The sequence below is a fragment of the Cyrtonyx montezumae genome, unplaced genomic scaffold (assembly GCF_038088225.1).
Source record: "Cyrtonyx montezumae isolate F1298 unplaced genomic scaffold, pur_monq_1.0 scaffold_0, whole genome shotgun sequence".
NCBI lineage: Eukaryota > Metazoa > Chordata > Aves > Galliformes > Odontophoridae > Cyrtonyx > Cyrtonyx montezumae.
The window spans coordinates 13,926,629-13,939,803 of record NW_027071824.1 but is presented as its reverse complement, the minus strand read 5'-3'; the positions used below and the strand labels follow the sequence as shown (position 1 = coordinate 13,939,803).

The following is a 13,175-nucleotide window of genomic DNA, read 5'->3' as shown; positions in this document are numbered from 1 at the left end:
TGAAGCAGCAATCACTTCTGTAAACCTATGAAATAATGCTGTCTTTTTTCAAGATTAGTTCTTGAGGAATACAGTTTAATATAATTACAAGCTATCAAGAAATGGGAAAGAATTTTTTATTTTAAATACTGGCTTGAATAAATAGATCCATTGAGAGACAGACAGAGCGAGTCACTTGGAATGCACCAGTCAACAGCAGAAATGTAAACATACTCCAGCTACGCTGTCTGCACTTGTACTTCAGTGTGTCACAGAACAAAACTGCTATTAATGCAGGCTGACTGCTGCTCTTGTTGAATTCATTATGGAGTCCATCACAAAATCCAGTTTAATTCACTAAAATTGGATCAGAATCCCATTGCATGTGACACTGTATAAACCCAAGAAAGCACAAACTTGCTGCAACGGGGACTCTAGTCTATCTTAAAAACAGATGTAACAGATTGGTTTGCAGGGCTGAGCAGTTTTAGTGTAACAGTAAATGAATAAAATGATGAGGCCAACAGATCTTAGTCTTTGCCTTCTAACATGTTCATACATTCTTATCTCATAGATAGGTGGATCTACCATGTATTTATCTTCATCCGGTACCAGTCCTAATAAAATAGCATCCACTAAGACAGTTGTTTCAAAATGATAATAGATTACAGAAAATCGCTATCGGAATCTTTTAGAATTCTGGTTATTAAAAAAAGCAGTCTACTGGAAAAAAAGAAGTTTAAAAATCAAACATAATTCTGATTGGTTGTTCTGAAACTAGCCTTACTCCAGCAGCAGTAGGAGCAAAATTAATCTGTTTAAAAGCAGTTTTTTTTCTGATTTTTTTTTGTCTTCTTGACAAAATGAATATTATGAAACTTGGTAGTGTGATGGCTATAGCTGTTTTTATTTCTGTGTTGTGTTTGTGAGGGGTGTATAACAATTATACCAACAAGAAAGCTTAAATACAAACAAAACTATGTAAAATTTATCCTTTAAGGGGCTCTGCTAAATAGAAAGTAGTTCTGAACTGCAGGAATCTTCAGCGTGCACTGGTGAAATCTCAAGGCAAACAATTTCCTAGATTCTACTAGACTTCAAACAGCATTTTTTCTTAAACTCTTTCTTTTAACTAGGCTTTGAGGGATATTATAAAGCATTAGATTCTGTCCCCCTCTGCTCTGCCTTGTGAGACCCCACATGGAGTACTGCATCCAGGTCTGGGGCCCCCAGCATAAGAAAGACATAGAGCTGTTTGAGTGGGTCCAGAGGAGGACCAGGAGCATGATCAGAGGACTCTTCTACAAAGATAGGCTGAGGGAGCTGGGCTTGTTCAGCATGGAGTAGAGAAGGCTATGAGGAATGGCTTTAAATGAAAAGAGGAAAGATATAGATTAGAAGTTGGGAAGAAATTCTTTACTCAGAGAGTGGTGAGACACTGGCACAGGTTGCCCAGGTAAGTTTCTATCCCTGGAGGTGTCAAGGCCAGTTTGAATGGGACCCTGGGCAGCCTGAGCTGGTGAGGGTCAGCCCTGCTCATGACAGGGGACTGGAACTACATGAGCTTTAACGTCCCTTCCAATCCAAGCCATTCTATGAAATTTCCTTTCCCGATTTTCTTCTTTTTATGCATTTCCTTGCACTTTTTACATGTGCTTTTTTATTTTGACATTATATCATTTCTTTCTTTCTTCAGATGCACGCTTATTATAGGGTCAAAGGAAGGATAGCTTCTTGCTGTGTTTTGTGCTTATAAGGTGCTGGAAGTGTGCCCCTTTGACATGGCAGAGACATAGAATGGCATAGTCAAATCCAGCTCTGGGCAGTAGTTTCCTTTTGTGTTATTGAATGTTTATAGAAAGTTCTGAGGTTTTCAAAAGGAAAGATTATGTGCAAATGCAGTATTATATTAAAATATTTAATAAGTAAAGTCTCTGACCCAACAGAACAAAGATGTCCGTCCGCTCCTAATTTTCCCTACCTGTAATTATTTCTACAGAACATATATTACATTTTGTACTGCTTTATTTTGTTTTCAGAGGATAATTATACTAGAAATTCCAGCCTTCTTTCTGTGTAAATTCCAGTCTTCTTTCTCTCTCTCAGAAGCCACACCTTGTGTCAGTCTGTTTTTCATTAGAGGATTGGTTATATATATTAAAAAAAAAAAGTATATAAATTGACTACTTTCAGAATATATGTGTAAAATGGGAAGCCCCTAATCATAAACCGTAGTAATTGACTCTGAGAGATGTATTGGAAGCTGGTAATGAGGAATTGGAAATTTATTTCCGTTTAAGTCTGATAGCAATTACTAGTAATTTCATAACTGCTATTGTAATGAAGGGAGGAGCCTGTAATTTCTTCTGTAGTCATATGGGCATTTCTAATGGAATCTTGGTTCAGAGCAGGAACTTGGACGTGTTTACAAATGAGGCAAGGCAGGGTGCAAAATGGACAGTACTATTTGCTCTGTATGTGATTGGAGTCTTCTGTGGACTCACATAATTCTAGTGTCTTAAAGTAAGGTTCACAGCCACTGGTCAGGAAGGACAAGTCTTTCATTCTCCAGTATTAAGGACTGATGGACTCGGGATGCTTTCAGCGTCCTAAGAGCAAGCATGCATTTCAGAGGTGCTACAATTTATTAATGATCTAATAGTCATGCTTTAGTGGGTTTTTTTTACATTCACGTGTACCAAAATTGCATTCCCATGTGAATACTTCCAGTAAGTGGATAGCAGTAAGGAAAATGAATTTAAAAAATAATAATTCAAATCATAACTTCTGCTAGAAAAGTGTGTTCTGTTTTTTTTTTGTTTTGTTTTTGTTTTTTGTTTTTTTTTTAATGTAGCTTTAGTGTTCTCAAAGCTTTCTTTCATGTTTACATATGCAAAATCCAGACCTGCAGAACAGTTCCATGTGGTGAGCAGTCTGCTGAACCCAGACTGTTTTGCCTGAGTAGCAGATTTCCATATACCTCATTACAAGTCTGTTTTTTTATTTATTTAGGCTCTGTTCCTTCAAAGGGGTGTATGATTGCTGACCTTTATACCTAGCAAAGTGATACGTTATCGAGTACTGAGGAAAATACAAGGGCAGGTCCCAGTGGAGAGCAAGAGCCTTGTTTTGCCGAGACGGTCCTTGTTTCCTAGCAATTTAATCTTTCATGGTAGCAATATGTAAACAAGAAGGTCACAAAGTAATTTAAGTTTTGAAGCTTTTTAATTGTACCCAACAAGATTCTGGATGTCTAGTGCATGATGGAAGGCAAAGTGTGCAATGGAAATTCATATCTGTTTTGATTGGTGAAAGTCTATAAGAAAATCTTAGGTCAAAACTGCTGAAAGAGAGGAGGAGCATGGAATGTAGCTGGTTGTTGCCTTATACAGCCTAATTTAAATAAAAATCTTTCCTCACTGAAGTAGTCCTCATCAACACGAGCAGCCAGTTGGTCAGCTGAGTTTTGAGTGCTTTAAAAACAGGGAGTCCCCAGGCCTCCTGGACCCCTCTTGTATTCTTTGGTTATTTCCTAACAGCTAACCAGAACTTCCTTTGTTATAGCATATCTCCACTGCATTTCATGCTATCACTGTGTACTTCTGAGAAGATTATTTCTCAGACTTCTCTTTATTTTTCCACTAGATACTTGAATGCATCAATATGTCTTCAATATCAGTATGCCTTCAATAACAGTAGGCCTTCGACTGCCCTCTTAGATACCCTCTCTCCCTCAACCCTCTTGTAAGGCTGAGAAAACCCATTTCTTTCAGCATCTCCTCATGTTACTAGACATTTGGTGATCACTAGATTTGGTCTAGTAGGTAACATTTTTTCAGGGAGGACCAAAACTGGAATGAGTGGCATGGGTGACATTTGCATTTGGCCATTTATTACTCTTCAGTCCATATTATTACACTTATGCTTAGCTACTTTGACTGAAGATTGATTTTTGAGTAATTCAAACAGCAAAATCCTATTATCTGTATATGGGAAGGTATCTTAGATGTGAATTGAAAAGGCTGAGAAACTGTAATGAAAAATATTTCATGAAAGCATACTTTGTGTTAATGATATCCTTGATTAAAGGTGTTGAATTACAGTGAATGGATGGAATCACTCCATACTTTTTGTATTATCACAAAATAAAATACATTTCCACATTGTGGCCCCTTGCCTTTAAGTTAAGGGCAAGAGACCGCTGTAGAAATAACATTAAAATCTCAGGGACTGTACATGTGATGTACTTTTAAACTAACTTCTCTTTCTAGTGCACTTGGAGGATCATCTGCCCTTCACATTCCAGCCTTTCCTGGTGGAGGTTGTCTCATCGACTATGTTCCCCAAGTATGCCAGTTACTAACAAACAAGGTAAGTTACTGAAGATAACTCAAGTTTCCTGTCCCTGATATGGCATTCTGTATTGCAGTAACACACTGCAGTATTTATTGGGATTGGGTTTTTTTCTGCTAGGTAGTTCAAGTAAGGAATATTTGAGGTGATCTGTACAATGAATAACTTCTTGGATAGAGTTGAGTACATAAGCAGTGCATTGAATATAATTAATCTTTTAGGTGAATGAGTGCATTTGGGGTCAGATCCTAGTGTGCATTTTCTTATTATGACATAAAAAATAAAAGTAAAAATAAAAATGTTATTGTATCATAGAACACAGCACTGTTGGATATTATTTTTCTAGGAAATGCACATGGGTAGCTTGCAAATTACTTTTCCAGTCAGAAGATACCAAAGTTTTCATAATATGATCATTGTAGGTCCTGAGTGCTTGAGAGAGATTTGGAGATTTTTCTTCTCATCCAAAAGAATGGCATCAGCTGCTTACTTGGATGTTTATACAGTAATAGTTATATAAGGTTGCATATACTGAGAAGATTGTGTTCTGGCTAGTGTAGTGTTTAAACGAAAATGAGAGGGTGCAATATTTTGAAAGCTTCTCCATTGTTTAAGTGTATTTTTCAATACAAAGCTTAGGAGTCAACATCATGGAATCTTCCTATTATATATTTCCCATTTGTATCTCTACGTGGTTTTTATCCTTGTCTAAATGAGGAAAATAATTTTATCTTTTAGAAAAAGTTCTTCAAACTATGTTGAATTTATCTTTAGAGTTGTATTTGTTGTGGTTTTCTGTTAAAATTACTTTTCTTGCTTTTGAACATCTGCATGTACACAGGACTGTTTTTATCCTTTTTTAAACAAAGTCCCTTAAACAAACTTATGTTTTCCTTTTCCCATAATAACATCTCAGATCCCACACAAAACCTTCAATATCTTTTCAATCTTTTATAGAAATGAAATAAATCTTGGTTTATAAATAGAATAGTTTAAGAGGTACAAGATAATACAGTCACTGCTGAGATCTAAATCTTTTCCAAAAACTTTAGGAAAGCATTTGCCAGTCCAGGAATTCTAGTATTACTGTAGCCAAGACAATATTTTAAAGTACTATTTTTCATTCTGGAAGGCAAAGGACATGAGGAATCATGTACTGTATCATACTGAAACTACTCAAAGTAACCAGACGTGGCCATATATACATTGTTTCTGTTATGGGTCAAGCCCTGTTCATACTATTCTGCTAAGTAATCCCATTCAAATCAATAAGAAGACATACATGGTTGGGCATTTTTGTTTTTCACTCCTTTCCGTGCATATTGAAATGGTGCTTTGGTGTACTGTGGAATACTAAGTTTTACTTGAAATGAGTGAAGAGATATCTTTACAAGATTTTTGCTGTGCTGGTATCCACTCTTTGTTTTAAAAGCATTTTAGGTTTCTTTAGTAAAATCATGCAAGCTAATTGTAGGATTCAAATTCAGAAGTTTTCTTCAACAAGGAATATACAACAGATCGGGAACATTAACTTTTGTTTGTCTGTTTGAATAGCTTTAAATTTCTTTTTCTCTTTTTTATTTTTGAGGTACAATATGTTATTCAGGGATACCATAAGAGAAGAGAATATATCGCAGCCTTCCTGAGTCACTTTGGAACGTAAGTTTTTTTACATGTATTACTTTGTGCAAGATGGGGAAGGTGTTATTTTATCTGCACGGCCTTTGGTTCTGTAGCTGATTTCCAGATGAAGTCTACTCATTTCCACAGAATAATGTGTAGATAGTCTCTCTGTCTATGACATCAAGAGTGTGCTAGCTGATAAAGAAAGGACTTGAGGAGGTCTTTCAGTAATAGTGACTCTAGTGGGATGATGTGAAAGTAGGGTATGATTCCAAGTTTTCAGGAACCAGAAACCATTGCTTGACGTAAAGGCATGGATGGAGACAAGCTGCTCCCTCCATGGAGCAGTCCTGGGACTCTTTAGGGAAAGTTTTTTCAGTTATCTTGAATTCCTGCTGTTCAAATGTCCTGTGGCTGGGCGCTATTAGACTTTACATTCACAAAGCAGATAATATGAGATGCCATGGAGCTGTGAGAGGTAGACTTCTCAGTTTTCTACCCAAATTCTGACTTGAGCAAGAGTCCAGGAGCTGACGAGACAGCAAATACCTGATCACCAATGCTTTTCCTCAATGGGAGAAGGGAGTTTATGCCTCTGTGTGGCAATTAAAAAAAAATCACATGAATATTGGGGAGCCCTTCAAATTCCCAGTCTCTCAAGAGACAGGAAGATGGCTGTTTTTCAGTAGGCATCCACATCCTCATGAGGCATTTCTGTAGTCCTTTTGCTGTTTCAGACTTCTAGAAAATACCTTCCTCTGATGGCTGACAAGCATTATAAATTTATTTTTTTATATTGTTATATTGTGACTTTTATATGAATAAGCTCTTCCTAATTTTCAGATTTAAATTCTTTTCAGTCTGAACTGTTTCCATTTTAACATGTCCATTAATAGAATTTTAATAGATTTTCTGATAACATACAGGAGACTCACATGTGTACGTTTACTGTCGATTTAGTACTACGGATGCATTAAAAAGTCTCATTTCATTCTGAAATAGATATTTTATATACTAGGTAAGAAACTCCAGTACCACAGCATAAATATAGTTAGAGAATTGTAATTATTCATAAAGCAAGCATCAGAACCTTCTGAACAAACAAACAAACAAAAAAACCACCAAAGGCTGTAATCCTGGATTTACATGTTTCTTGTTTAGTATTAGAATGGATGCTGAGTTAAAATTGTATTAATTTTTTTGTTTTTCTTGTTGATAGTGGAGTAGTGGAATATGATGCAGAAGGCTTCACAAAGCTCACTCTGTTGCTGATGTGGAAAGATTTTTGCTTCCTTGTTCACAGTGAGTAACTCTTTGCCTCAGGCACAAGTGTCTATCCTCTTGAAGTTACAAGTTCAAAAGGGAAAAAGTACAATTACAGGAAACAATTTAAAAGTTTTAGCTATTTTTATCCAGTGCTTTATGCATTTTTTTATATGGCCATGGCACTTTGAAAACACAAAATCCCAATAATGCTTGGAGGAGAGATGATTCACACTGATGGAGTGTGCTGCTCACTTTACAGAACACCAGAAGCACACTGGGAAGTTTTTCTGGTAACTTGAGGTTGAGTTCCCATTTGTAACTCCTCTGTCAGTAATGAAGATCAATACTGTAGATGGGAATATCTATAATGGGATATTAAAAGATATAAAAGATGGGAATATCTATAATCTGTAGGTATTAGTAAGTATGCCTTCCTTACTGTCTTAAACATGTTAAATGGAAATTATTGTTTTTCCTTTCAAGGTCGAATTCACAGGTATGAAAGATGTGGAGTGGGGAAATTCAGTCATCCAATCCTTTATTTTTTCATAAATACACTCCTTGTCCTTTTGAAATGGCTACAGTGTAGTCTGGGAAGCTGCAGCACTGCTGTTTGTTAACACTTGCGCTTTGCAGTATTTCAGGTTACACTGGGTTTGCTTGTGGGCTAGCTTTTCATGTGGAAAACTAATATGTCTAAAAGAGATCTGAATTTATCCTAGATTTTTTAAAGCAAGGAGTGTGGATTGTCATTCCACAGTTAAATCCTTCTGCTTTTGTTTTATTGGAGATCATTAAAATAAGTCTCACTTATCCCTTTCTTTTTTATCAGCTGAGATTTCTAGGCATTAAAGAATTCTGTTCAGAAGTGGTCTAGAAAGGGCAAACTTGAAATTTAAAAATATCTATTGTAGTAATATGATATACATAGGGGAAACACAAAATAAAACTGAGGAAGTTGGAGAAATTGTCCTTATTAAATCTTTATTTAATCTTCAACTACAGGCCATCACTGGCCAGTTGTGTTCTCTGAGATGCTTCTTCTTCATGTACATTTTCATGAAGATTTTCTGCCTTCCTTAGACCCCATTAGTCTTCTTGGTGTTAAAAAGTGCTGGGGATTGCCTTGGGATAATATAACTAAATAAATATTGAAGCAGTTATATTTCAAGGGAATCAAAATTCAAATTTCTTTTAAATAACAGAGTAAGTTTTGACTGTGAAGTAATATTCAGAGTGCTCAATTTAACTGACATGAAAGCTACAATTATAACTGAATAGCTTATCACTATGTATTAACCCTGTGGCCTTAGAAATCATACAGTGGCTTAGCTGTGTAAGTCATTGCATCACTCACTTGCTGAACAATTCACTGCAAAAACATTTATGTTCCATGTACTGAAGGATATTGCAATGAAAGGCCTGAAACCTGCACTTCATTTCCTGAGTGAAGTAATGTAGACTTTCATCTCTAAACCACTGACATAACTATGTATATTATGGTTGAATATTTAGCAAGCGTCTAATAAAATGTCTGGGAGAGATAACCGTAAGATGAAAACTGTTCTACTTTATATATTTGCTATAGTACGTGGACAAAGCATACGGAGAAAAATAAATAGGTCAGTGTACAGCAAGAACCATAGCAAATCAAAGGAAAGGAACCATAGTAAATTTTGCTGGCATCTTAATTTTGGCTAAAGTTTTAGGTTTTGCTGAGGTTGTGAGATGCATAAACCCTAAAGTGATTGTATTTCCTTTAGAAGATACATTCCAATTTTTCAGAAACAACTTTGTTTGCTGATTTTTTGCAAATATTTTCACTCAAAGTTGCAAACTTGTTTGGAACTAGGAAAGTAAAACACGTTAGAAATGAGTACTGTTACTGAGTAAACATAGTGAAAGAAAGAAAAGCAGAGAAACTGGAAAATAATTCTGGAGTACAAAAGCACAATAACCTTAAAATAATTTCTCTTGCTAGAAACTACACATTTGTGCAGTAATTATAGAATGAGTACCAAAGTCTATGCCTTAAAACACAGAACTGTCTAATTGCCAACTTAATCACTAGATTGATGTAGCTGCCTAAGTTGTTACATTAGATCAAAGGGCAGTGAAAGGAACGGTTGTTTTAGTGGTTTACTTCTGAGAATTGATTAAATGCTTTCAAATATGTCACAGAAGAAATGAATGTTCAGAGAAGTTCATGCATGCTCATAGAAGAGGAAATCATTAATCAGGCTTAATGCTTTTGATATTGATACCTGTTTTCAGGAAGGCTCAGAATGAAGCTTTATAAGTTAACATCCACTGTACTGCTAATTTTTTTTTTCTACTTTTTTTATAAATCAGCTATTTATTCGTTTCTGGAGATGGATGTTTCTTTATGCATATTCCTACATACATTCTGTGTGTGTATACCATATATAAATACAAATTACATCTGTGCATAATTGTGTTCACAGCAATAAGAGATCCTAAGAGGAGGACTCCCAGCCAGTTTGTATATAGGCCTTTCAGAGATTAATTTTGATCTTACAAGATTTTTAGATTGTCAGCACAAAAGAGATTAACAGAAGTTGGAACGATTATGACATTAAATGAAAGACTGTCTTAGTGGTTATTTGTTTAAGATGTCTTGAAAAAGATGAGTGTTAAACTAAATAGTTTTTGTTTTGTTGAACAATATGTTTGGGGTTGAGAATACTGGCGGCTGCCAGTGTTGGTATCTAAAGTTTGTGTGTGATTTCAGACTTAGCTGTAGTTGGTGGGAACAATTGCTGCCACTGATCCTGGCTAACTATAAAGGATTAGAGATTCCATGCTGAATAGTGGCAGTGACCTTGTAGATCCTCAGTGCTGGTCAAATGAAAGGTAGAAGATTAATTAAGCTTTCATGCCACAGTAGTACCAACTGAAGTAGCATTTTGTACACTCTTTTAGCTCTCTGTGCTGTTCTGCAGTGACCTTTACCAGAGAATGCATCAGTAATTGGCAACAAGTCATCAAAAATTAGGATTTTCCCTAGGATAGAGAAACAAGCATAATGCCCAGAGCATTAATTGGGCTATGGAAGGTTATATCTATATCAGGCTGCAAACAAATAGCCTACTCTGGATTCACTGTTTTGGTAGAAGTTACCGATGCCAGCTTCTGATGCATTACCATCTGCAGACATTTGTCAGCAGAACAATTTGTGCCAGTGCAGTTGAGCACGAAATGTGCTCAACTTATGTGGTTTTGATGGTCTGAGCTAAATAATTAGGGTTTCCTCATATAAACCTCCTTTGGATTTGGATTAGCACATCTGTCCACAGCATCAGAAAGTAAGCAGAAAGCAACTTCAGAAGTAAAGACAAAGAGTTTTGGTAGCCATTGTTGTCGAATGAGGTACTCTGTTTTACTATCTAGTGCATTTATTGTATTATTCTCACTGTTCTATAGATGAAAAAAGAGGCTCTGAAAACTTAGGGGAAAAAAGAGAGAACATGCCAAGGCAGAGAAGAACAGTGATACACAATAGTTTCAGGAGAGCAAGATGGGTCAGCAAAGATGTCAAGCATAACAAAATAACTGTTTCAAGATTCCATCCATGTGAAATTCAATACTGATCAAAAAAGTCCAAAGTCTGCCAAAACTGCATGTGGATGTCATTTCATTCTTAAATGAGAAACTGGAGATTAATGAAATCCCAGTTATGTAAAACTGCCTGGAAGAAGTCAAAAGCCATTCCAGTCCTGTGCTTAGGAATAATTTTTTGACTGCTCAGTAAGTGTCTCTCATGAGACCATTTTTTCCTCTGAATCTGGGAACTTACAGTCACTAGTGTGTATTTCTTTGAATCTGGTAAATAAAGCATTCTGTGATATTAACTGTGCAGGGAGGTATGTATCGTTTAACTGAATTCAGTGAAAGTTGCAGATTCATTGCAGGGCTGTGGATTGGACAGTATGATGGGAAGGTAGCCTGAGCTCTGCACAGTCAAGGACTAATCCCAGAACCGCACTGTAGCATTTGGTAATTGACCTTTTCTGATCATTTTTATTTTGCTTGTTTTTAATTCTTTTTTTCCAAGGGATGCTGCCAACTAGGTTTAGTTTGAAATCTTATTGAAAGCTGATAATTTAATTTTGGTCATTAAGAGTACTCGAATCTCCATGCTCCTTTCATTCCATCTTGGGAATCTACTTTTACATGAGCTGAATGACCGTTCTTGTATTTAGATGTTCATCATGGAGGCAAGTAAGCTTGAAAACAAGATGTGTTCTTTCCCTCTAATTCTGTCTTTTTCTGTGTTCATTTTATATACACTATAAGCTAGATTTAGGTTCGTATTTTCATTCTGTTAAAAAAGTGGAGTGGTCACAGGACAATTCATAAAAGTTGGTAAGACAGCAGACAAAGAAACAACTTGTGTGAAGCAGCAAAGGGTTTTTAGGTCACTTTGTTATGGATTGTGTGTTTAATTTGTGAGAAGCACGTGTATTTGACATAACCTCTAAACTGGTATTGCTGTAGACACGTTTTTTTCCAGAACTACAACCTCTTTAACAAATGCACTAAGGGATTTTATAAAACTTCTTTCAGAATTGCACTGATCTTAAAAGTGAAATATTGCTTTTCTTGTCTAATATACCTATCTAGAGTACTACTACATGTCTAAGTATGTGGCAGCCAACTAATAAAGTCTTATTAACAAGAGATGCCTGAGATAGGGAAGTGATATAATCCTATTTCATATACTCCATTTTTGAAAAAAAAAAAAAGGAATTAGGTCACAGGAAGTTGTTGACAGAGCTGGGACTTGAGTATAGCTCTTGATAATTCTTCCTCTCGCTCCATGTCTGTGTCTTGTTTCCACAGATTCTAATATTGTCTCACACAGCATTCACAGTTGGAGATTTTCTTTAAGGTGTGAATTACATGAAATGGGTGAGACACAACAAGATGAAAAGTGCTCATGACAGCAAGCAGAAAACAAATAGGAGAGGATCAGCATGAGTTTCATAGGGGTCTTCCGTGGGTTCAAAAGTAGACATGCCATCAGAAAAAAAAACACCAAAGTGAGACCATGGAATTATTAGAGATACAAAATTCCTTGAATTAATACACAATTCTTATTTTGTAGTTGTTAGAAAACCAAATCAGGTTTTTCATTGGCAACAGAATTGTGATTTTGAAACTTCTATTGTAGAGTTAAACTTTACTTATAATACACACGCTGTCATAAAAAAAATTGGAGTTCTGGAGGTGATGGTGAGAGATTCACAATGCAGGCTCAAGAGGTGGATATTTCTGGGACTGGAGTCGAAGACAACTGGACTGGGCAGGGTAAAACAGTTCTGATTTGAAAGGTGTAAGACTGGATGGAGCAGTGTAGGAAAGAACATGACAGCGTGTGTCAGCAAAGGTTAATCATGACTCACAGGATAGTGGCATGCTGATCACCAATGAAAATGAAATAAATCAGTTTCCTTTTGAATCCCAGGCAGCACTGTAAACAGGAAAGACTTTCAAGCCTTGTAAGAATCAAAATGTCAGTGGGAGAAGCTAATGTTTTTACACAGCTGCTTTTCAGGTGGAAAATGTTTAAGAAGTCTTCATGTCCAGTTGGAAAGTAATGTAGAACTTCTCAGCATTTAGGAGTGCACATGTACTGTGAAAGCAGATGAAAAGTTTTCGTCTTTTCTCCAACAGTAGCATGCTGTGGTCACCAGCCTGGAACAGGAGAAAAAAGGGCCAAGAAAGGCCACAGATTGCAGTTGTTAGCACAGTAAAAAGCAACTGTATTTAAAGTGTAACATTTATGCAATTCACATAGAGAAGAAGCTGCTTTTAGTAGCATCAATTTCATCACCACTTGGAGAAGTTACTATAGAAACTGTTACAGAAGAAACAATAAAAGGAAATAAAAACGGAAGGGGAGGAATGAAGATCTTTGAGAATGTGAAGTA

The 13,175-nt window shown here is 36.2% G+C and overlaps 1 protein-coding gene across 3 annotated transcripts in view; it reads left to right on the top strand.

Moving 5' to 3' along the window:
* Positions 1–13,175, top strand: part of BABAM2 (BRISC and BRCA1 A complex member 2) — a 155,302-nt gene that overhangs the window by 111,424 nt on the left and 30,703 nt on the right. For all 3 annotated transcript variants that reach the window (XM_065755098.1, XM_065755115.1, XM_065755106.1), the window contains 3 exons: positions 4,251–4,350; positions 5,921–5,991; positions 7,175–7,257. In XM_065755098.1, coding sequence (XP_065611170.1) covers positions 4,251–4,350; positions 5,921–5,991; positions 7,175–7,257 — 254 coding nt within the window. The remainder of the gene's footprint in view (positions 1–4,250; positions 4,351–5,920; positions 5,992–7,174; positions 7,258–13,175) is intronic.